The sequence below is a fragment of the Capra hircus genome, chromosome 14 (genome assembly GCF_001704415.2).
Source record: "Capra hircus breed San Clemente chromosome 14, ASM170441v1, whole genome shotgun sequence".
Taxonomy (NCBI): Eukaryota; Metazoa; Chordata; class Mammalia; order Artiodactyla; family Bovidae; genus Capra; species Capra hircus.
The window spans coordinates 30,196,596-30,223,926 of record NC_030821.1 but is presented as its reverse complement, the minus strand read 5'-3'; the positions used below and the strand labels follow the sequence as shown (position 1 = coordinate 30,223,926).

At 34.4% G+C, this 27,331-nt stretch overlaps 1 protein-coding gene across 1 annotated transcript in view; it reads left to right on the top strand.

Annotated features, from left to right (window-relative positions):
- Window positions 1-27,331, top strand: part of LOC108637476 (CUB and sushi domain-containing protein 3-like) — a 95,803-nt gene that overhangs the window by 16,299 nt on the left and 52,173 nt on the right. Inside the window, exon 5 of the mRNA XM_018058090.1 lies at window positions 19,273-19,464. Coding sequence (XP_017913579.1) covers window positions 19,273-19,464 — 192 coding nt within the window. The remainder of the gene's footprint in view (window positions 1-19,272; window positions 19,465-27,331) is intronic.

Genomic DNA, 27,331 nt, shown 5'->3' with positions numbered 1-27,331 from the left:
ATTAAAGATATCCTACCACAATGAAATGTCTTTCACTCTAATTACCAGTGTTGATGGCTGTTTTTTGTTTTGTTTTGTTTTTTGCTAAGTGGTTAACTATATGCTGTTTCTTAAAAGGGATTTTGGTTTAATGGCTGAAAAAAAATACATGGGAACTCAAAAAAATTTAGTTGCTATTTTTTTACTCTTATTATTGATACACATTATCTCTTTGAGAAAAATATCTAAGGGATCTTCTAATTGCATAGCCTTAAAAATCCCAGTAGTTGAAACTTATTGAGATTTCCAACATCATCTATGGAAAGAGTGCAGACCAGTATTCTTCATATGTGCCTTAATTCAAGTCTTGGCTTCTTACTAATTGCTGATTTTGGGCACTTCACCTCATCACCTGAGTCTGAGCTCTCTAATTCACATAGGGATAATGATGCTCATTTCATAAATAGATTATTAAGATTTAATATGATCGTGAGTGCACAGTACTTAGTATTGAATAAATAGTTGGTGCCCAGTAAACTATTATCACTATATGAATACATGTAAAATTGGAATCTTTTGGAAAAAGCATGAAGAACTTATTTAATGACTGACCTGAAAATGCATCACTTTAAGTTAACAACTAACAATATAAATATATAATTAACTTGATATATTTTTTGTTTGTGAAAGATGATTGTTTGGCATAATCAACTAACATAAGTAAATGAATTGTTTTGTGTTATAAAGAAGGTTCATGTAAGGGAGGTATACATCAGTATAGATGAGTCAATGTCTTTAGATTTGTACCCTTAGTATATCTTTTGAGACAGAAAAAAAGGGAATGAAAAATAAGAGAATGATTATATAATTAATGAAGATAAAGGACTTCTAAATCTGAAACACAGATTAAGCATTCTTCATATTTATATCTTGACCTTCTAATTTTTTTGAAGTTAGGGACAATATGTCAGCAAACTGTTTGTGATATCTGTTCGATTTCAGTTATTTATGATGATAGTTTGGCAACTAACAACTCTTTCATTTACCTTAAATTAGTAAGGTTTTACACATAAATGGTTATTGTGATTAAATATCTAAATGCAATCATATGATAAGGTGCTTCAGGCTATTGTTTGTGAATGCCAAGTGCATCTGCTTAATAGAAACAAGCTGCTTTATATGCATTTCTGGAAATTTTAATGTGCATCTGTCAAGGAAATTAGTAATATATTTTTTATATTTATTGTATCTGTAGGTCATATTAAAGTTATAGAAACAATATATATCCTACCAGAGTTTTAATAAATCTACCTTCAAATATTCTTTTAAGATGCATAGAAATATATATCATTGATCAGAGGCTAAAAATTGATTCACTAAAATAAAATTACCTTAATAATTAATACATTGTAAATAGCATCAATTCAGATTTCAAATGTGAAAAGTTTGGTTTCTTTTTTCATGAATGATTCCTTCCTTGGTGCCAAGAATCATATTGTGCTGTGCATAGTTACTCAGTTGTGTCTGATTCTTTGTGACCACTTGGACTGTAGCCCACCAGGCTCCTCTGTCCATGGGGATTCTCCAGGCAAGAATACTGGAGTAGGTTGCCATATTATCCTCCTAGAGATCTTCCCAACTCAGGGACTGAACCCAGGTCTCCTGCATTTCAGGGAGATTCTTTGCTCTCTGAGCCACCAAGGAAGCCCATTAAGAATAATGTTAAGTACTTTATGTACGATAACCTCATTTAATGCTCACAGAGGCCATATGAGATATACTGTGCTGATGATCAGTGCTCAGTAGTGTCCAACTCTTTGTGACCCCATGGACTGTAGTCTACCAGGCTCCTCTATCCCTGGAATTCTCCAGGCAAGAATACTGGAGTGGGTTGCCATTTCCTTCTCCAGGGAGATATACTATGTCATCCCCATTTACCAAGAAATTTACACTGAGGTTCAGAGAGTGAGTTAATTTATTCAAGGTGATAACCTAGCAGATGTTTCGACTGTGGCTCAAATCCACCTCTGTCTGAAAGGAGGTTAGCACTGTGCCTGGTGCTTAGTAAATACCTAGCAGTAGTGACTGCTCATTAATATTCCAGAGGAAACACAAAAATCTTAGTTATATTTTTTAGTTACAGTGAAGTTTTACAATTTCATCAGCTTATCTTCTGATTATGCTCCCAAGAATCACATCTAAGGTCACACTTCTAAAAAGCATGTGACTTATACAAGTGAAGAAGTGAGAAGGAAGAAACAAAAGTGGTAGTATGTGAATTCCCAAAGAGTTACAAGGAATAGCAAGGAGAGATAAGAAAGCCTTCTTCAGCAATCAATGCAAAGAAATAGAGGAAAATAACAGAATGGGAAAGACTAGAGAGCTCTTCAAGAAAATTAGAGATACCAAGGGAACATTTCATGCAAAGATGGGCTCGATAAAGGACAGAAATGGTACGGACCTAGCAGAAGCAGAAGATATTAAGAAGAGGTGGCAAGAATACACAGAAGAACTATACAAAAAAGATCTTAACGACCCGGATGATCACAATGGTGTGATCACTTACCTAGAGCCAGACATCCTGGAATGTGAAGTCAAGTGGGCCTTAGAAAGCATCACTACGAACAAAGATAGTGGAGGTGATGGAATTCCAGTGGTGCTATTTCAAATCCTGAAAGATGATGCTGTGAAAGTGCTGCACTCAATATGCCAGCAAATTTGGAAAACTCAGCAGTGGCCACAGGACTGGAAAAGGTCAGTTTTCACTCTAATCTCAAAGAAAGGCAATGCCAAAGAATGCTCAAACTACCACACAATTGCACTCATCTCACATGCTAGTAAAGTAATGCTCAAAATTCTCCAAGCCAGGCTTCAGCAATACTCTGAATTGTGAACTTCCAGATGTTCAAGCTGGTTTTAGAAAAGGAAGAGGAACCAGAAATCAAATTGCCAACATCCGCTGGATCATCAAAAAAGCAAGAGAGTTCCAGAAAAAAACATCTACTTCTGCTTTATTGACTATGCCAAAGCCTTTGACTGAGTGGATCACAATAAACTGTGGAAAATTCTGAAAGAGATGGGAATACCAGACCACCTAACCTGCCTCTTGAAAACCTATATGCAGGTCAGGAAGCAACAGTTAGAACTGGGCATGGAACAACAGACTGGTTCCAAATAGGAAAAGGAGTACATCAAGGCTGTATATTGTCACCCTGCTTATTTAATTAATATGCAGAGTACATCATGAGAAACGCTGGGCTGGAAGAAACACAAGCTGAAATCAAGATTGTCGGGAGAAATATCAATAACCTCAGATATGCAGATGACACCACCCTTATGGCAGAAAGTGAAGAGGAACTAAAGACCCTCTTGATAAAAGTGAAAGAGAAGAGTGAAAAAGTTGGCTAAAGCTCAACATTCAGAAAATGAAGATCATGGCATCTGGTCCCATCACTTTATGGGAAATAGATGGGGAAACAGTAGAAACAGTGTCAGACTTTATTTTGGGGGGCTTCAAAATCACTGCAGATGGTGATTGCAGCCATAAAATTAAAAGACGCTTACTCATTTGAAGGAAAGTTATGACCAACCTAGATAGCATATTGAAAGCAGAGATATTACTTTGCCAGCAAAGGTCCATCTAGTCAAGGCTATGGTTTTTCCTGTGGTCATGTATGGATGTGAGAGTCGGACTGTTAAGAAAGCTGAGCGCCAAAGAATTGGCGGTTTTGAACTGTGGTGTTGGAGAAGACTCTTGAGAGTCCCTTGGACTGCAAGGAAATCCAACCAGTCCATTCTAAGGGAGATCAGTCTTGGGTTTTCATTGAAAGGACTGATGCTGAAGCTGAAACTCCAGTACTTTGGCCACCTCATGGGAAGAGTTGACTTATTGGAAAAGACACTGATGCTGGGAGGGATTGGGGGCAGGAGGAGAAGGGGACAACAGAGGATGAGATGGCTGAGATGGATGAGAAGGATGCCTCAGCATCACCGACTCGATGGACGTGAGTTTGAGTAAACTCCGGGAGATGGTGATGGACAGGGAGGCTTGGCGTTTTCCGATTCATGGGGTCGCAAACAGTCAGACACAACTGAGCAACTGAACTGAACTGAACTGAACTGATGTACATTCCCATTTAAAAGGGACTTTTGCATATCTGCAACTCCCTGATACTATGTGTGTGTTATGTAGAATGGCTATATAACCTAGTTTGCCCAAGACAGTTCTGATTTATGCCTCTTTTCTGGGCATCCTGACTAGTTTGGCATTTGGGCTGTATTTTCCATTTTTTAACAAAGTATCATTATTAATATTTCTGTTAAAATAGGTGAGGTATATTTATTAGCTGTCATCCTTGTATTTGATCTCATCAGAGAAGGCAATGGCAACCCACTCCAGTACTCTTGCCTGGAAAATCCCATAGACGGAGGAGCCTGGTAGGCTGCAGTCCATGGGGTCGCTAAAAGTCGGACATGACTGAGCGACTTCACTTTCACTTTTCACTTTCATGTATTGGAGAAGGAAATGGCAACCCCCTCGTGTTCTTGCCTGGAGAATCCCAGGGACGGAGGAGCCTGGTGGGCTGCCGTCTATGGGGTCACACAGAAATGGACACGACTGAAGCGACTTAGCAGCAGCAGCAGTAGTGAATGAGGTACATTCTCAGTGCTCAGAGAAATTATAATACATGATTAATTTTGCAAGATAAATATACTGCAAACCCATCTCTATTTTCCAGTCTTTTGTGGATTTCAGATAACTTAAACTTTCTTTTCCTGAGTAACATATAGATCACTTGAGGACAAAATGAAAATATTCTCAGATATTAATGTCTAAACCATTCTGACCTTGGAATGTAGTGGGAGAAGTATTTGATACTGTTGCCTTGCCAGCTCTTTTGTATAACAGCAAATTATGTCGTAATCTATGGTTTGAAAGATACATAAAGCTGTCAAGCCATGAGTTAGCCAGGTAAGTGAGAAATATGTATTCTTGAAATACACGCAGAAGTAGAAGTTGAACAGATGTGCTATAAAGCTATAGTCTGAATGTCTTTGCCATGAAAGTGTTTGTTATTTATTTTATGGGGTAAATTAACAATAATTTATTTTATCATAGAAATATTGTTTTACAATATATGTTTATGGTAGTTGTGGCCTTATTTAAACTCCACATTTAAGGAGAAAGTGTATACTGAATATTCATTTCTTAAGAAAGCTAATTACACCATGACCTATGACGTACAATAGAAAGTTCACCTGAAGGTTGCAGTGAGGAAAAGCCCAAGCCGAGATTAAGAAGGAGGTCAGAGAAACTTAATATTGCGAAAGTTGAAACTGAGCTCAAAAGGATAGCAGGAAGGGATCTAGAAGAATATTCTGTTTTTTATAATTTGTGAATCAAATCATCTTAGTACATCCAGAAACACATTTTAAACAAGCAAGGAATCCCACATGATCCCACTTCAATAAAACATATTTAGGTAAGTTGTAAAAATAATTTTAGTGGTTAAATTATGTATGGATTGGTTATTTTTATGTACAATCAAGTAATTAGTAGAATACAGAATTAAATGAAACTTTCTTGGCTTCTGTGTTATATTAAAATTTTGTAAGCTATGGTGGGGCTCACTTTATATTCTAAAATGTGAAATATAATTAAATGGTGATTGGGAGTCATAACACTGACAAAATCTGTCATTTTAAATTACCTGATGTATTAAAAAGGTAGTTGATTTTTTAAAAGTATCTAACTACTATAGGCATGTTCTTTTGGTTTGAGTGTTTCCTAAAAAAAAAAAAGATTGTTTGAATTGTTTCCTAAATAACATTTCTCCCTGGTTTTAGATTTATCCTGGGGAATCTGATATCATTGGTATTAATAGACCAATTTTTCCTAATAACTTGTTAACTTCATGTGAAAAATGGGATATTTTGATTGAGAATTTAATATATATGATATTAAAACATGAAATTTAGACCTAATAGTATATTAATATTTTAAGATGCTGATCCTTGGTATTTTTATTTTAGGAACAAATTGTCTGTAAATTTGAATATGATAAGCTGTTGAAATACCTATTTGGATTAACTCTATGGTTCTTAGACTTTTATTATCTACATACTAAGGATTTTGTACCACTTGCTCAAAATGTCTGCTAATCATCATGCTTTTTACATTTAATGTGCTAATCATCAAAAATCCCAATAACTTCTAAATAACTAAATAACTAAAAGAAAATTAGTGCTGAAAATACAACTTGCACTCAATATATGTTAACATATATGGGCATCATAGTGATGTCATTAACCATGTGAAAACTATAAGACATAAATCTGTTTAAAAAAGAAACATCATTTTTCATCTAGAACAAATGAAAACTCTACTGAACTAATTTTATCACTTTAGTTCTAAATTCTCTTCTGCATACGTGGAAAGTGTTAACATGCCACCTTCATTAGCATAAGAACTTCTCAAGTAACAATTTTAAATTTACTTATACTTATTTATTTATTTTTTTTAATGCTCCAGCATACGTGCTTCTGGGCTTCCCTGGTATCTCAGCTGGTAAAATATCCACCTGCAATGCAGGAGACCCTAATTTGATTCCTGGGTCGAGAAGATCCCCTGGAGAAGGGATAGGCTACCCACTCCAGTATTCTTGGGCTTCCCTGATGGCTCAGATATTAAAGAGTTGCCTGCAGTGCAGGAGATCTGGGTTCAATCCCGAGACTGGAAAGATCACATGGAGGAGGACCTGGCAAATCACTCCTGTGTTCTTGCCTAGAGAATCCCCAGGGACAGAGGAGCCTGGCGGGCTACAGTCCATGGGTCACAAAGAACCACGTGCACTTGAAAGGATAACAATGTACACTTGCCATTATTTGGAATTAAATACCAATGAGATACACTTGGTTGATAACACTATGCCTAAAGTATTCTATATTATTATTAATATTTGTCTACATCTTTTTTAAGCTACTAGTTAAACCATATTGAAAATCAGTTTTTATTGGACCCACCTGTGCATTCCATCATCATTTTCCCCCTCTATTAAATTATTAGTTAAACATTTTGGAGGTTGGGGTGTACTTGCTCTGATATTAATAACATACATTTTTTAATCAAAATCTACTATCACATTCTATTACACAACCTCACATATAATGTAAGAACCCTACCATAATGTACTTCCAGTTCTCTCTTCTTTCCTTTGGGCAATTGTTTTCACTTATCTTACTTCTATTTATGTTAACAGCACATAACTTTTTTTTAAAACTTTTAAGCAAACAATTATCTTTTAAATATTTTTATAAATGAGACAAAGAACATATATTAAAATTATAGTATTAAGGATAAACTGTTTTGTGATAATAGTACAAATATAAATTTTGGTGACATACAACTTCATGACAAAAACAAAGCTCTTATTAAATTAAGAAAAAGATAATACAGTTTGAATTGATTATGGAATACATATGATTCATAACTTCAACCAAGCAAATTCTATCAAAATAAAACTATCATTAAAATTTACAAATATTTTTATGTACAGCAAAATAATTGAATAACCTTTTCTTTATGTATGACAAAGAAATGCTGATTCAAAAATAAATATATAAATTTTAGTAGATCAATACTAGTTTCTGCTTTTGCTGCTCATTTTCATTCAGACTTAGGAAAGTTTTTATCTGAAGCACTGTTTTTCATACACAACCAAAAGTGAAATATTTCAAAAAAATCATAATTTAAGACAATTTGGTAAGTTTCATATTGTGAAAAATTTTTATCAAAGAAAGGTGTCCAAAAAGAAATAAAGATTTAATATATGTGAAAATACTTAAGCTGAAATATTTACACATTGCTTTATGACATAAGATCAAATTGAAACTTGCCCCTATTTCAAAGAACTAGCTCTATGCTTACTGGATACATCAATACCTATACAGAGAAAACTTTCTCAATTAAAAATATTATAGCCTATGGAGACATTTGTTGACATACCAACAATGTAAAATATATTGGAAATAGCTTTAACAATACCAATAAAAATAAGAATATATTGAAAACCGTATACTTAAGTAAAGAATAAAATGGCATTGGTGGTGGTGGTGGTTTAGTTACTAATTCATGCCCAACTCTTTGTGACCCCATGGACTATAGACCACCAGGTTCCTCTGTCCATGGAATTTTCCAAGCAAGAATACTGGAGTAGGTTGAGTAAAATGACATTAAATATGTCTAAAAAATCAATTAAAGCATGTACACATGTACCACAAATGATTATTCTGCTTCTCTTATTTTTAATGTTTATTTAAGTCATGTAAAGAGGATGTTTTTGTGTGAATAGATATATGGTATTTTAACTTTTTAGAAATTATTTTAAGTAATTTTTGTATAGATAATTATTTTGAAAAGTTCATCTAAAATTATAAATCAGTACATATTTTAATTATATAATTTAAATCACTTTTAGCTTTTTATTTCATGCCCACAATTTTTCACTTTATATGACAAATGTTACCTGATTTTAATAAACATTTTATTATATTAAAGACATATTCATATCTGCTATCCCTCTTAGATTATGTTCCTTTGATGGACAAGATGTTATCCTATTAATAATTATATAACCAGAACTTGGCATTACACCTGGTAGTTAGTAAATGTTACATGAATCTGACTGTGTTGAAATTTTTTATAATGTAAAATTAGAAACACACTGGTATTATGTGCTATCAGTCAAAACTATATAAAATATTTCTGTTTATCTTTTTTTTGCTAATTAATTCTGTTAATCTCCAAATATTGGAATTCAACTTCAAATTAGACTTTTATATAATCCTTTATAAAGAAACCACCTGCAATGCACAAGACCCCAGTTTGATTCCTGGGTTGGGAAGATCCCCTGGAGCAGGCCATGGAAACCTACTCCAATATTCTTACCTGGAGAATCCCCACGGGCAGAGGAGCCTGGCAGGCTACAGTCCATGGGGTCTCAAGGAGTTGGACACAACTGAGCTACTAAGCACAGCACATAATCTTTTATAATCTTGAATAAAAAGTCAGTTTCCTGTATAGGTATGTACCTTTGACAGCTGTCAACCTAACATGACTTTTGATTTAAAAAACATTGGACCAGTGATTTTATCCTCACTTTGTCTACATATTAGAGCACAAGAATCGATGGTGGTATGGAGGTGTTATTGTCCAGTTGCTAAGTCATGTCTGAGTATTAGAAACCCCATGGAGTACAGCATGCCAGCCCTCCCTGTTCCTGTCTCCTGAAGTTTACCCATTTTCATGTCCATTGTGCCGGTGGTGCTATCCAACCATCTGATCCTTTTCTGCCCTCTTCTCCTTTTGCCTTCAATCTTTCCCAGCACCAGGGTCTTTGCCAATGAGTCAGTTGTTGGCATCAGGTGGCTAAAGTATTGGAGCTTCAGCTTCAACATCAGTCCTTCCAGTGAATATTCAGTGTCGACTTACTAAAATGTATTTCCAATACCAAGCATACTTGGCTTCTGGTGGGTTTACAACAATTACCTGGTGAATAAATGAGTAAATATGTATTTTTAACAGTATGTTTATATAAAATACTTGGAAGTATACTACAACACTAGCTTTGAGGTTTCTTTTGCATCCCATACATGGAATATCTCTGTCATCTTATCATCTACTATAACCTTATTTGCCATATCATTAGGTATTTCCAAATCATAATGAAATTCTAAAGATAGCCACATTCCTGAGAAGCTGGCAGAGTATAGGCCTAATAATAGTGTTGAAACTTCTTTATAAAATTGATGGATCTCGTACAAAGCAAGGACTCAATCAAGGGCAGAATTCTCCAGGGTGAAATCCAACTCTAGGTTACCATCTGCATTTCAAATATTTTCTGATTGATTTGATTCTCAATGAGATTTCCTTCCAGGTTAAATATTCCTATTACCCAGCTTGATTTCCTTATTGATAGTGAAGTGGAGAATATAGTGTCATTTCTTAGTCAATACAAAAGTATAAGGCAATAAAACTGAAGAGGACAGTATAGGGCCTTGTGAATACCAAATTTGGACCATGACCTTACTGAAGTTTCTTGACATATTGCAGCAAAAAATACAACTACTTCTTGGAGTACACAGTGAATAGTAAAATCTACTGCTCTTTATATTAGAATTGACATTTTCATATCATATAATTTTCAATTATGCAATTTAATTGATAGAATAATACTTTAAGATTTTTTCTAATACTAAATCAGTCAGGTAAATTATTACTATGTCAGTTTTATTGACAAGGCAGACAAAATTCAGAGAACTAAGGCAATCTGATCAATGTCCCTGTCTTACTACAGTACAATTCTTCTGCTTTTGATAGTATTATCTATCCAATTGTATCAGATCTTAGGTTTTTCAAAAGTTCTTGAGATAAACAAGTTTATGCCAAAAAATCAGCTTTCTGAACAGAAAGGACATGCAAGAAATTATAAGTGATTTTAGTGTATTTTTTCTTTGTTGTACAGAGCAATGCCATAAGAAAACTGGAGTATTAATTAGCCCAAGGTAACCAAGATGGTAATTCAAACATTATCTCTGAATTATCATCCATAATATATTTGACACATGTGCATGTGTTAGTTAGGACCATTTTAGGTGAAATGAACATTTCTAATTAAATTAGATGAAAACAAATATAAAGTGAGAAGTCAGAAGTATATTTACAGTACTGATGAATTATAAAAATGATGATAACTCAGTCATTTTCTGTAGTATTTAGTGCTATCTATATTATTCTAAAAATGGCCTCAGGTTATCCAGAGAGAGTAACACAAATTAAAATGTAATATAAATGTTGTTACTGCACTTGGAGTAAATGTTTCCCAGTGTGAAACAAATCCTAAATTATAAATAAAGCTTAAGCATACATTGAAATGACTAGTTATAGTTTTGTTCATTCATTCATTCATTTCACACATATTTACTTGATGAACTATTTTTAACTCTTATGAAAGATTCTCTTCAATGTCTTATATATGAGGACTATTTATCCATAGGGTGTAGCAAAACTTGATTTGATAAGGTTCCATGTTGCTTAACAATAAATGCATTTAACTCTTTCAGTAGATTTAGACTATTGGTAAAGACTGAAAACATTGTAAAAACAATTCCTAAATAATACTAATATAAACTCCTCACTTGAATAAATTCTTTTTTAGTTACATACAAAGACATATATATATATATATATATAATTAGCATAAATGAATATCGCTGATAAAATTGGAGACAGTTGTATAGATATCTCCCTCAGGATAGATATTTGATAAGTGTTCTACTAAAGAAAGGAAGGGAATGAGAAAACAATTGGAGGAGGATAGGAATGTAATGAACAGTCTGTTTATTTAAGATGGAAGTTATAAGTCACATTTGTATGTTACTGGTTGTGACCCAGTACAGAAGGAAAACCTAGTGAATTAGAAGAGTTGAAGAATGTTTAGGAATGAAGTTCTTTCAAGACAAGAACTAGGATTAGCCTTACATAGAGCAAGGACAGCTTCATTGCAACAGGAGAGGAAGCAGAGACTGTGGATACAGATTCCAGAGGTGAGGGTGTGCCTACTTCACTGCTTCTATTCTCTTAAAGAACCATAAGGAAAGAAATTTGGAAAAAAAAAAAAAAAAGAGAGAGAGAGAGAGAGAGAGCAGGAAGAAGAGAGAGAATGAGAAAAACAATTGGAGGGAAATGTCCTTGTTACTGTAATTACTTAATACCATTTGGCACATACATTCTAAATCTGGCATTCTGTGTGAGGTGCTATCAGTTCAGTTGTGTCAAACTCTTTTCGACCCCATAGACTGTAGCCTGCCAGACTCCTCGGTCCATAGCATTCTCCAGGCAACAATACTGGAGTGGGTTGCTGTGACCTCTCCAGGGAATCTTCCAGATCCAGGGACTGAACCCACATCTCTTACTCTTATATCTGCTGCATTGGCAGGCAGGCAGATTCTTTACCACTAGCACCACCTGTGAAGCCCAAGTTCAGCATATATCAGGTTAAATTTGGTTTTTATTACTTTTAATAATACCTACAAAATAACCTTGAGTCTTTCTTTTTTGTTTCCCTTTATAGTGAGATATCAGGAACAAGAAATGGGTTATAAACTGCTCTTGCCTTTCTGTTTCAAATTAGTTCTAACTTTTTCGGCCTTGTTCTTTCATTAAGAAACAACTGTCAAAGTTCCATTAGTAGGGCATGCCTTTTTGCTTGTTTTATCTGGTAATGTGGTAGATTTGTAATGAGACAATATACTCTAATACTTAGGAGCCCTGCTGTTTCTTGAGTTCAAATTCCACATATGCTAAGAATAAGCACATAATATGATGGGAAGCTTATATTACTCATTTAGAATAGGGATGATAATACTTCATAAGAATTTGTGTTTTAGTCTAAGAGTATATAAACTTAGGTTCTAGTAAAGTGTTTTGTGCAATAGATGCTCTCAATATAGATAATAATCATAATTGTCATTATTTTATTGGTATCTATTCTAATTATCATTCATGTTGCATATAGTTGTTTAACATATATCTCTTTCTTAGATAAACAGACTTTTTTCAGTTTGATACAATGTATACCAATGGAATCCTGTGAATAAAACCACATTGTTAATATCTGTGCAATTTAAGTAAGAAATTAATATATTTAAAGTTAAGTATTATTACATATGTAGGTTTTTGGATTTCTCCTATCAGGATGATAGGCAAGGAAGGTAGTTTTTTTTCTGATTTTATAATAACATTTAAGGAATAATAACATATTTTAGAAATTTCCACTGAAGTCCTGATTTTACTTGCACTCCATACTATGGTTCACACTCTCAGTACTTTTTATTACAAAAGTTCTATCATTTTTTACTTAAGAAATGTCCCTCGGTTATGGTCTCATGTGTGCATAGGGCACTTTGTCCACTTTAAACAGTTATGTGATATAGAGCAGGGTTATCTTTTTTAAGCCTCAATTTTCTCATTTGAAAAATATGGATAATAATAGTGTCCAGACTTCTCGTGAATCCAGTGAGAAACAGCTCATAGTACAAATGTTTAAAAGATAGTAAGTGTCCAGTAAATATTGCGTATTGCTTTACTAATCACATTCCCTTTTATTTATATACCTTTTCCCTGTGACTATTACAGTTTCTATTGAATAATCAACTGGTCTAAGAGCTGTGAAACACTTAATAAGTCCTATTCTTTACTAACCAAAATATAAATGTCCATTCCTTTTGGGGAGAAAGACAAAGAAAGGAAGTTATTTTTTATTGTCAATTTCATTAGGTTTTGAAAGTTAAATCCAAGGTTTATTTGGATAGGATAGCATTTAAGCCTATTATATGCACTTTCTAGAATGTTCCTTTCTTTATATCATTGCAGATGAGGCAAGGTTGTTAAGACCTTTTATCTCTGTTAGAGTTTGTGCTTACCTTACATATTTTTGTTAAGAAAATCAAGAATGTCATACTTAAACCTAATATGAAAAATGCAGATATTCATTTCAGCAATCAAATTTGAAGTAATTTGAACTGAAGAAATTAAGAAAATAAATATAAATTATCTATGTTAATAATTTGGTGGCAAATATATTATTTCTAATGTGTAGCTTTTTAGATTTTATATATATAAAATAGTTGATAAGTTAAAATACTTAATAGCGAAAAACACCCTGTGTTTTATACATACATATGTATATATTAAATAAAAAATTAAAGCAAATTAGAATTGTTTATCATGAGAATTGTATGTTCCATAAAATTAAGCAATAAATATCAAATAAAGATACTTAACCTATTTTTACACATGTGCCTAATACTTACTATTCTCTAGTATTATATAATTTATTTTAAATCATGCTAATTTGTGAGATTATTTCAGTCCATGGCATTTGAAATGGTTATTTATTTTCTTCAATAGCTATAGCTTTTGTTTTAATGCATAAAACAAAAATGATTGATACCAAAATAAATGTTTTTTTGCCTACCCACAAACACAGTGAATAACCTGTATAGAGATTAAACTTTGAATAAGTAAAGAAAATAAGACAACAGCATTCACAGCAAGTAATTGTTTCTATATATATTTAACTAATCGCCTTTAGAATTCAAGTAATTCCAAGAAAAATATTTGATCTTTTACTAAACCCTATTGTTCTCTATTTTGTTTTAAAATCTTACTCCTAATTTATTTATTAATTAAGAGAAAAGACAGTACAGTTTTACCACCTCTCTTCCTTCAAGTCAACCAGCCCCAAAGGCAAATGAATATTTTTACATATATTAGCTGTCATATTGAAGCCTTCTGATTTTAGTTACTAGGTTCCAATTTAAATCTTTAAGCATAGTAACTCTGATGATAGGGGCCAAACATCTTTTTTCTTTAAATACTCGTAAGCCACAGTTATACATTTCAATATTTGTGTAACATTGCTGTATGTACATTTTTACTTTTGAGAATGTTCATACTAAGCTTCAAGTTTTTTGCAGATGCAAGAGTCCAGCACATAGGAAGCCTCAACACTCACAAAAACAACTACAAAGTTAATTGTTTTCATTATCTTTTATATCATTTCAGTTTGAAAGCTGTAGCACATTTTACATTTATATCACTCCTTTCCAATAAAAACTTGCTAAGTGTAAATCTTATATGTAGAACATCCCAATCCACTTTTATATTGTAAAGCCAGTTCATAGATCAGTTTTAGTGTTAGTGGAATCATCCCAGAGCAATTCAAGAAAAACTTAATAACTAAGTTTATCACAAAAGTTTACCAAAAAAGTGTCTATCAATATTAAAAGACTGTAATTGCCAGACCCTGTAATACCTGATGGATGTTCTGCTAAGGAACATAGGTATTAGAGAACAAATCCACTTGGCAATTGGAACCATGCCCCTGCCCCACTTCCCTCCATATTCTCCCATATGAGTTTGATTTTTATTCTATTATCAACTAAAAATAACTCAAAAGATCATTTGAATATTTTAGGATAGACACGTTTATGCACACTATAGCATTTCTGTTTATGGGTATACTCTGTATTTTTAATAGTTTCTTAATGAGGTTTATTATATTTAACTGAGAAAGAAATTGTACCTCGAGAACAGTTAACAGGTAGAAGAGGACATTCTCCTGTATCATTTAAAAATTTGACTTTTGAAATCAGACTAACAGGTGTAAACCTTGGTTCTGCACTCTAATTTCTGTAATATTGAAAAAGTTACTTATCCTTCCTAAACTTTTGTTTTCTCACCTCTAAAATATTTAAGAACAATAATGGCACTTGACTGATTGGGTTGTTAGTAGAATGAAATGAATTATACATGTTAAGTCCTTGTCCTTGGCCATTGCTCAGAAATGCTAGTTTATCAATACAATGAAGCAACTGTAAGATTGCTGATGCTGTATATAATGATACATGGTTTAAATTTTAATTTAATGTAATTTAAGGTAAAATGACATTTGTAGTCTACATTTTGTAACCTTTTTAAAAAGTAACCCTTTAAATATTAACCCTTTAAAAATAACTTCCTTGCTTTCCAAGAAGATATATAAATAATTTTTTCTATTCAGTTTGTGTGTTATACATGTGTGTGTATACATATATGTGTGTGTGATTATAAGTGTGTATATATATGTATATGAAATCACTTTTTTGTCATTTCAGCTTTTATGCATACCACAGATATTAGAGTGTGTGTTATTTTTAAAATTGATGTAGTCCTTTTGATTCCCAAATGACTTGGAAAGTCGAAACATTACAATATTTGTGTGAGATCCTCTGATTTCTTTGTTCTGTATGTATGTGTATTAAACAGATGAGCTACAAAAAGAATGCCTGGTGTATTAAAACAGATTGATTGGTATATTGATGAAACTATGTATCTATGGATGTATTATCTATCTATCTATAGCTGCCTTGGAGAAGAAGGCTGCTGTCTGTGGGGTCACACAGAGTTGGATACAACTGAAGTGACTTAGCAGCAGCAGTAGCATAGCTACCTACCTACCTGTGTACCTGGTTATTAACCTACTAAGGATGTATACAACAGAATCTGTTCATAGGTGCCACCACTACACAGTTTGAACAATTCAAATTCTGTTCAGTTTTGTGTCTGTTTATTTCCCCTTTGTATTCCTAGCACCCAACACAATGCCTGGAATATATTAAGTTAGTGAATAAATGAATGAATACTAGTTATGTGTCTGTAATCCAGCAATTTTGTGTACTTTAATATGCACTTTAAAAAGTAATGTATACAAGTACTGCAGCCTACATTCATGAATATAGTTTAATAATAGCTTAAATGAAAAAGTTAATACTTTCTTTGTCTTGATACTTAATTATCATATGCTTTAGAATAAATTTGCTTTGTAGTAATTCAAAATAATTAAGCTGTTCCTGTTCCATTAACCTGTATGATGTAGTTAATTATATTATTAAATGTGCCATATATTGTATATATTAATAAAAGAACAGTTGTTTTCCCATAGTACCATACCACTCTCCTCTAATGATTTTTTAAATTAAAATTTAGATAATTTTAGATTTCTATACAGTTGTCAAAAATAATAGAGATCCTGTATATCCTTTACCCAATTCCCTCCAATGGCATTTTCTTGCATAACCATAGCACAATATCACAACCAAAAAATTGACATTGATACAATCCACAAACCTTATTCAGATTTCATTAATTTTACTTATGCTCCTTTGTGGGTGTATGTTTATTGTGTTTATATAGTTCTATGTAGATTTGATCACCACCACCAGAGGCAAACCACAATGCAATTCCATCACAAAGATCCCTCTTTTGAGTGTTTTATAGTCATAGTGTGGAGAAGGCAATGGCAACCCAGTCCAGTACTCTTGCCTGCAAAATCCCATGGACAGAGGAGCCTGGTAGGCCGCAGTCCTTGGGGTCCGCGAAGAGTCGGATACGACTGAGCGACTTGACTTTCACTTTTCACTTTCATGCATTGGAGAAGGAAATGGCAACTCACTCCAGTGTTCTTGCCTGGAGAATCCCAGGGATGGCAGAGCTTGGTGGGCTCTTGTCTATGGGGTCACACAGAGTCAGACACGACTGAAGTGACTTAGCAGCATAGTCATAGTGATCTCCTTCCATCTCCTCCCCCAGCAATGTTTGGTAACTAGTGATCTGTTTTCCTACTTTGTAATACTGTCACTTCAAGAATGTTCCCTAGGTAGAGGCTATTGTAATTTTTACTCATCATAATTGCGTTCAGATACACCTAAGATGTCCTGTGTATCAGCATTCCTTTTTTATTGCCGATAAGTATTCCATGGTATAAACTTAGTTTAATGGTTCACCTGTAGAAGGACATTAGGTTTCCGCTTAGTCTTTAGTTCTGGCAAAGAAAACTCCTGTGAACCTCCATGTTCAAATTTTTACGTGAACACAAGTTGTCATTTCACTGGAATAAATATGCAAGAGTATAGTTACTGGGTCATGGTAAGCATATTTTTTTTTTTTTTCAAGAAAGTGTCATCTTTCCAGAGTGACTATTCCATTTTACATTTCTCCCAAAAGTGTATGCGTAATTCATTTTCTTTTTTTTTTTTAAGAATCTTCCCAGCATTTGATGTTATATATATCTTATTTTAGCTAACTTGATAGGTATCTCATTGTGGTTTTAATTTACATTTCTTTAACAGTTAATGATGCTGAACATCTTTTCTTTCTTTTTTTTTAAAATTTATTTATTTTTTTATTTTTTTTAATTTTAAAATCTTTAATTCTTACATGCATTCCCAAACATGAACCCCCCTCCCACCTCCCTCCCCATAACATCTCTCTGGGTCATCCCCATGCACCAGCCCCAAGCATGCTGTATCCTGCGTCAGACATAGACTGCCGATTCGATTCTTACATGATAGTATACATGTTAGAATGCCATTCTCCCAAATCATCCCACCCTCTCCCTCTCCCTCTGAGTCCAAAAGTCCGTTATACGCATCTGTGTCTTTTTTGCTGTCTTGCATACAGGGTCGTCATTGCCATCTTTCTAAATTCCATATATATGTGTTAGTATACTCTATTGGTGTTTTTCTTTCTGGCTTACTTCACTCTGTATAATCGGCTCCAGTTTCATCCATCTCATTAGAACTGATTCAAATGAATTCTTTTAAACGGCTGAGTAATACTCCATTGTGTATATGTACCACAGCTTTCTTATCCATTCATCTGCTGACGGACATCTAGGTTGTTTCCATGTCCTGGCTATTATAAACAGTGCTGCGATGAACATTGGGGTATATGTGTCTCTTTCAATTCTGGTTTCCTCGGTGTGTATGCCCAGCAGTGGGATTGCTGGGTCATACGGTAGTTCTATTTGCAATTTTTTAAGGAATCTCCACACTGTTCTCCATAGTGGCTGTACTAGTTTGCATTCCCACCAACAGTGTAGGAACATCTTTTCATGTGCCATCAGGTATCCCCTTTATTGAAATGTGTTTTGCCCATTTTGTAATTGGATTTTTTCTTCTTTTTTTCCCCCCCAGTTCTAAGAATTCTTCATATATTCTAGAATACTAGTACTGTGTGGTATATAAGCCAAGCAAATATATTCTTCTAGTTTGTAGCTGTCTTTTCATCCTCTTTACAATGTCTCTCACAGAGCATCAAAATAGTGAATTTTGAGTAGAACTACTAAAATGTCATGTTACTGCTTGAAGCAAGTTAACAAATAAATTATTTATGAAAAAACAATTTAAAAGTATTTATTGTGTGGGTATTTAAAAATTAGCAATATTTTTTTATCAAATTGAGGTATCACTGATTTACAATGTTATGTTAATTTCAGATGTACAGCATAGATAATTTTTATATATTATATATGAAACATGTGTGCATGCTCAGTCATGTCCAATTCTTTGTGACCCTATGGACTATAGCCTACCAGGCTCTTCTGCCCATGGGATTTTCCAGGCAAGAATAGTGGAGTGGGTAGCCATTTGCTCCTCCAAAGGATCTTACCAACCCAAGGATTGAACTGACATCTCCAGCATTGCAGACAGATTCTTTACCTGCTGAGCCATCCGGGAATTATACCTCATTTATAAAGCAACAAGGATATATTTGTATAGCACAGGGAATTATGACCCAGGCATTTTTAAGTTATTTTTTTAAGTATGTAAAAGCCTCTCAAATATAGGTCTGGACTTTTAAATTGATTTGGTTGCCATCAAAACTAAAAGTTTGTTTCTATTTGTTCATAGGTTCAGTTGCCACTGCATGTCGTGACCCAGGGGTTCCTATGAATGGAACTCGAAATGGGGATGGACGAGAACCTGGAGACACTGTGATTTTTCAGTGTGACCCAGGATATGAACTTCAAGGAGAGGAAAGAATAACCTGCATTCAGGTAGAAAATCGATACTTCTGGCAGCCCAGCCCTCCAGTTTGTATAGGTATGAATTCAGAACAATTAAAATTTTATGCAAGTGTGAAACGATGGTTAAAAACTGGTTTCAGTGTTATTAAGAACATTATTCTGGAATAGGTTCTAGATCTCAGAGGTCTATGACCTTCCAAAAAATGCATAAAATTGTAAATCATTATTATTTTTCCCGAGGAGAGAGTGGATCTATAAATTCATTATATTCTTAGTGGTTTTAACACTCTTTTAAAAATGTTAAGAATCAAAGTTCATGGAAAACCTTCATCTTGCCTTATCTCCTATGTTGTTGTTCATTGTTGTTCAGTCACAAAGTACACCAGGCTTCCCTGTCTTTCAGTATCTCCGCGAGTTTGCTCAAACTCATGTCCATTGAGTCACTGATGCCATCTCATCCTCTGTCACTCTCTTCTCCTGCCCTCAATCTTTCCAGAATCAGGGTCTTTTCCAATGAGTAGACTCTTTGCATCAGGTGGTCAAAGTATGAGGCTGCCAAAGTATATATTATCTGCCAAACAAATGTAGTTATCCAATACTTTTAAAATTTTAAAAATGGATTCAGACACTGTATTTGATCTTGCCTCTATAATGATTATTTCTTCTAAGAAAGAAAGTTGTATCAGAATTTAAATTTGAGTTTTAGGGCTTTGATTTTTCCTTCAATCCATGTATTCCAGATCAGTTTTTATGTTGATGATCTAAAGATTTGTAGTACTTGGATGCAATCTCAAAAACAACAGAATGATCTCTGTTCGTTTCCAAGGCAAACCATTCAATATCACAGTAATCCAAGTCTATGCCCCAACCAGTAATGCTGAAGAAGCTGAATGGTTCTATGAAGACCTACAAGAACTTTTAGAACTAACATCCAAAAAAGATGTCCTTTTCATTATAGGGGACTGGAATGCAAAAGTAGAAAGTCAAGAAACACCTGGGGTAACAGGCAAATTTGGCCTTGGAATACGAAATGAAGCAGGGCAAGGGCTAATAGAGTTTTGCCAAGAGAACACACTGGCCATAGCAAACACCCTCTTCCAACAACACAAGAGAAGACTCTACACATGGACATCACCAGATGGTTAAAACCGAAATCAGATTGATTATATTCTTTGCAGACAAAGATGGAGAAGCTCCATATAGTCAACAAAAACAAGACCGGGAGCTGGCTGCGGCTCAGATCGTGAACTCCTTGTTGACAAATTCAGACTTAAATTGAAGAAAGTAGGGAAAACCATTAGACCATTCAGGTATGACCTAAATCAAATCCCTTATGATTATACAGTGGAAGTGAGAAATAGATTTAAGTGCCTAGATCTGATAGATAGAATGCCTGATGAACTATGGACGGATGTTCATGACACTGTACAGGAGACAGGGATCAAGAACATCCACTTGGAAAAGAAATGTAAAATGGCAAAATAGCTGTTTGGGGAAGTCTTACAAATAGCTGTGAAAAGAAGAGAAGTGAAAAGCAAAGGAGAAAAGGAAAAATATAAGCATCTGAATGCAGAGTTCCAAAGAATAGCAAGGAGAGATAAGAAAGCCTTCCTCAGCGATCAATTCAAAGAAATAGAGGAAAACAACAGAATGGGAAAGACTAAAGAGCTCTTCAAGAAAATTGGAGATAACAAGGGAACATTTCATGCAAAGATGGGCTCGATAAAGGACAGAAATGGTATGGACCTAACAGAAGCAGAAGATATTAAGAAGAGGTGGCAAGAATACACAGAAGAACTATACAAAAAAGATCTTAACAACCCAGATAATCAGGATGGTGTGATCACTCACCTAGAGCCAGACATCCTGGATTGTGAAGTCAAGTGGGCCTTAGAAAGCATCACTACGAACAAAGCTAGTTGAGGTGATGGAATTCCAGTTGAGCTATTTCAAATCCTGGAAGATGATGCTGTGAAAGTGCTGCACTCAATATGCCAGCAAATTTGGAAAACTCAGCATTGGCCACAGGACTGGAAAAGGTCAGTTTTCATTCCAATCCCAAAGAAAGGCAATGCCAAAGAATGCTCAAACTACCACACAATTGCACTCATCTCACATGCTAGTAAAGTAATGCTCAAAATTCTCCAGAATGCTTCAGCAATATGTGAACGATGAAATTGCAGATGTTCAAGCTGGTTTTAGAAAAGGCAGAGGAACCAGAGATCAAATTGCCAACATCCGCTGGATCATCAAAAAAGGAAGATAGTTCCACAAAAAACATCTACTTCTGCTTTATTGACTATGCCAAAGCCTTTGACTCTGTGGATCACAATAAACTGTGGAAAATTCTGAAAGAGATGGGAATACCAGACCACCTGACCTGCCTCCTGAGAAATCTGTATGCGGGTCAGGAAGCAACAGTTAGAACTGGACATGGAACAACAGGCTGGTTCCAAATTAGGAAAGGGGTACATCAAGCCTGTATATTGTTACCCTGCTTATTTAACTTATATGCAGAGTACATCATGAGAAATGCTGGGCTGGATGAATCACAAGCTGGAATCAAGTTTCCCAGGAAAAATATCAATAACCTCAGATACGCAGATGACACCACCCTAATGGCAGAAAGTGAAGAGGAACTAAAGACCCTCTTGATAAAAGTGAAAGAGGAGAGTGAAAAAGTTGGCTTAAAACTCAACATTCAGAAAATGAAGATCATGGCATCTGGTCCCATCACTTTATGGGAAATAGATGGGGAAACAGTAGAAACAGTGTCAGACTTTATTTTGGGGGGCTTCAAAATCACTGCAGATGGTGATTGCAGCCATAAAATTAAAAGACACTTACTCATTTGAAGGAAAGTTATGACCAACCTAGATAGCATATTGAAAGCAGAGATATTACTTTGCCAGCAAAGGTCCGTCGAGTCAAGGCTATGGTTTTTCCTGTGGTCGTGTATGGATGTGAGAGTTGGACTGTGAAGAAGGCTGAGCACCGAAGAATTGGTGCTTTTGAACTGTGGTGTTGGAGAAGACTCTTGAGAGTCCCTTGGACTGCAAGGAGATCCAACCAGTTCATTCTAAAAGAGATCAGTCCTGAGTGTTTTTTAGAAGGACTGATGTTAAAGCTGAAACACCAATACTATTGCCATTTCATGCGAAGAGTTGACTCATTGGAAAAGACTCTGATGCTGGGAGGGATTGGGGGCAGGAGAAGAAGGGAACGACAGAGGGTGAGATGGCTGAATGGCATCACTGACTCCATGGATGTGAATTTGAGTGAACTCCAGGAGATGGTGATGAACAGGGAGGGCTGGCATGCTGCAATTCTCGGGGTTGCAAAGAGTTGGGCATGACTGGGCAACTGAGCTGAACTGAACTGAAGGATTTGCAACCATTTGGTTCATACTTCCAACTCTCTGTCCTTTATTTACATACCCTGTTCTTGTATATCCAAGTTAGACTCTTGAAAATGAAGACACACATTATTTCTTTATCAAGTATTAGAAAAACTTTATACCACCTTTGTAGTGAAAATAGTGAGAAAATATGCTATATAATCTTAACAATAAAAGATCTCATCATTAAGGTTCTTACAATCAACTAATTCAATCTCAAACCTGTGTTTCAAGTGTTTTTAAATTGGTGTCATCTAGAATATATAATACATTTTGACCAAAGTTTGTACTGTCTATTCAAAACTTTATTTATATGCATATCCTTTCCTTTGGTACACTGTAAGCAACTAGAGAGAAGATTCCATTTCTTGTTCATTGTATTTCTTCTAGCATGAAATTTAGCACATTTAGGAGAGAAATACTTATTTTTGTAAATTTATATCTAACTCATAAATACATTTTCAGTAATTATTTCACAGAGTCACATGATAATAAGAAAAGAGTGTTTAGTGCTTAAGCGCTCAATTATTCAATTTATGTTATTCATTTTATATTTCTTATACATGAGATGGAAACTCAAATTCATTAGTGTGTCCTACACATTGCTATAGGCATTGAGGATTTAGCATTAAAGTAATATAGAAGAGTTCTCTGTGTTTGTGAACCTACTCCTACTACAGTGAAAACTAAACAGTCTGGACTTTCATATCACATATTTTGCATTTTATAGTCTGGATTTAATAAAAAGCGCTCAATATGGAAAATGAAACATATCTAAAGACTCAAACCAGCCAGCGTTTGACTTCTAGGTATTTCTAGACTTCTGTAGAAAATGCAGCAGATGATAATGACAGAGCTTATTAAAGAGGCTGAAAAAATGCACAAAATAAGTGCATACTTTGAGCCAGTTCAGATTTAGCCGTATTTCCCTTTACAGTTTATTATTTCCATTTATACCTATGTTGCTCACTATGCTTGTATCACTGAAAGATTCTAAATCATCAAACATCTATTATCTTGCATTTTATTATAACTTCACTCATAAATGCAGACAAAAAACAAGGAAAAAATGCTTTCAAAGGAAAGACTGAAACAGTTCAATGTTCATTTATTTGTTTACTACACAGATTACCTAAAAAATTAAACAAAAATACCACATTCCAACTAATTGGGATCTAACTGAGCATCTTGTAAAGGGCATCTGTGTAAAGAGAAAATGACAGAACTTCAGAAACTTACTTGGACTTCTTGATTTATTGTGATTTCTACACCTATTAAATGGGTGCTATTTATTATAATTATTAGAAAGGCTATAGTATATCAAATGTTATGTTGAGAATTCTGAAATATTGAACAGCTTTATACTGAAATTCTAGAAAACACAAAAATATGAAGCATAAAAGACTAAACAGGCTGTTATAAAATTCTATTTGTAGACAAGACTTCAGTCAGCAGGTAATAATTTTAGGAAAAACATGTTGAACACTAAATTTTACTTAAATGTAGCAGGTTTGGGGAATTTTTTATAAGGATTTTGGTGCTGTGTATTATTTTTTTTATAGGAGAAGATCACATGAGGAGAGAATATGCATTAAAGCTTCTCTGAAGAAAATAACCTAAAAAAAAAAAAGTCTGAAAAATTGCTAAGGCTGCAGAAAGCTTGATCTCCAAAACTGATAAGAAATTAGTCCATGATTGGAAAACTATGCCAAAGATTAAACCTTCAACTTTTTAGAAACTTCATAAGTCTATGTGTCAGACCATGGAGCATAAAGCATTTTGCTTGCCTGTAGAAGTAGTCAGCCTTATAGCAAATACCAAACAGAAGGACAGTCATCTTTAAAAGCTCTACTAACTCTAGTAGAATTCATTCCAACAAAAATTGACAGTGTGAAGATTACTTTGACATTGCCAGAGAGAAAGTAACAAGACTCAACATGAAGGTAAATAGCAAAAACATTAGTGTGGGTGGACTGCTGAGAAAAAGAGTAGACACAAATAAAACTGAATTGGGGAGAAAAAATAATATTGTAAAATCATTATCAATAGTTGCCCATATAACTGTCTCATAGAAACTACACTCAGAACAATTCATTAATATCAGAATTCCATGGAACCTAAATAAAATTTTAATTCATTAATGTATTTGCTTTAAAGAGAATCTTATATTTGATGCTTTATGATTAGATACATAAAAATAAAAATGTATTTTCCAAATGTTATTTAAAGTTTTATATATTTAAACCAAAGATGATTTTCTTTATTGTTGATTTGTTTGGGATTTATACAAATATCAGATAATGTCTCTACTTGTCTCAAAGGTTTTTACAGATTTTCAGAATCTACTGCAGCAATTAAATTTATCAAGAAAACCTCAATAAGTAATTTAAATAATTGAATCAAAAGAATTTTAAAAGACTTTATGATCAAATAGTAGTATAGTCACAAAATATATTCAGTAAAATACTTAAAATACGTATAATGGATTTTCCTATATCCTATGTGATAAAGAATATACACTATAAATGGAAATGTATTTGTGTCATGTGCATAAAATTGTTAATGATAAAAGACCACTATTTCCTGTGAAAAATAAAACTGAAACAAACCAATAAAATTGCTACCATAGTCGCCCCAAATTACAAATAACACCACTTTCTTAGAATATGAAAGAAAACACAAAAATATTCTTGCCTTAATTCATACATATATGTATTTGCTATTAGACATATTTTTCTAATACTATCCAAATTCACATTTGATTTCAAAAGTTCCAAAGACAAAGTATGCCATTATTTTTATCAAAGCATATAGCTACAAATTAGGTTGTCATTCAATCTAGTCATCATTAATCTTCACAAGGAATGAATGCAAGGAGCCAATAGCAATTCAGCAACATTTATAGAATGTGTCATATATGCTAAATCTCATATAGAAAATAACATATAAGACAGTTTTTAGGTTATGGATTAAAGATGAATGCAGACACCTGAAAGGAATATTTAAATATAATATAGTAAGGAAAGTGATAGAGATAGGCAAACGTTGCTATGGATACCAGGTTGTTCTGGAGAGAGCTGCCATAAAGCCCAGGCTGAAAATTTATAGGAAAACTCCCTGGTGTGTGCTCAGTCACTCTGTTATTTCTGACTCTTTGTGACCCCACAGACTAGTGGCCAGGTGCCTCTGTTCATGGGATTTTCCAGGCAAGAATACTGGAGTGGATTGCCATTTCCTTCTCCAGGGAATCTTCTTGACCCAGGGATGGAACCCGCATCTTTTGAGTCTCCTGCATTGGCAGGAGGATTCTTTACCACTGGAAACTCCCTGGAGGCAGTGATGAATCTTGAGACATAAGAAAGAGTTACATAGATGTAGAAGGGTAACAGACATTTCAAGAAAAACAACTAGGATGCATAAAGGCATGTTAATACAAGGAACAACTAAATAATTATTTGAGTGTAAATTACGTGTCTAGATTGGTGGTTGATGCAAATGGAAAGGTTGCAAGGGTTAAGACATGAAAGCTGTACTGGAGTCGGAGCATTATCTTTTAGGCAATGTGAAATAACAGCAGAATTTTATGCATGGGTATAATCTGATCGGCCTTCCCCAGTGGCTCAGCAGTAAAGAATCCATCTGCAGTGCAGGAGACGCAGGTTCAGTCCCTCGGTGGAGAAGATCCCCTGGAAAAGGGCATGGCAACCCACTCTAGTACTCTTGCCTGGAAAACCCCATGGATAGAGGATCCTGGCAGGCTATAACCTGTAGGGTCACAAAGACTCAGACACAACTGAAGAGACTGAGCACATAATATGATTAGATATTTTTACTTGGAAGATGTATTGGAGGAAATAGATTATCCTGTGTGTGTCCTCAATCACTTAGTCATGTCCGACTATGCTAGATTATACTAGAGGCATGAAAAACAAACCAAAAAAAGCAATAATTCTGGAGGCATTTAAGAGTCAGATCTAAAAATGTGGTATTAGAGAAGAAAAGATAGAATGAAAATATCTATGAAGAACTATGAAATGGTGTCTTGGTAGTGCTTACTGATAGACTGGAGTCAAAGGGGCAGCGAAGAAAAGAAAGAATCTTGGGCCCTAGCTTGGGGATATATATGGATGGATAATAATCAAACAACCTAGGAATATAGGAGAAATTTGAGTTAAGGTTTGGGTATATTGGATATTCTGTGTTTGATGTACCCATAGGCTCTCAGGTAGAGATAATCAGTAAGCACTTGGGGATATGGTTACTATTAATTAGAGAAATCTGCTGGAGATGATAAGAAAAAGGAGTTATCAGTATATAAATGGAAGGTAAAGTAACAATTTGGATATGGAATTAAAAGACACTTACTCCTTGGAAGGAAACTTATGACCAACCTAGATAGCATATTCAAAAGCAGAGACATTACTTTGCCAACAAAGGTCTGTCTAGTCAAGGATATGGTTTTTCCAGTGGTCATGTATGGTTGTAAGAGTTGGACTGTGAAGAAGGCTGAGCGCTGAAGAATTGATGCTTTTGAACTGTGGTGTTG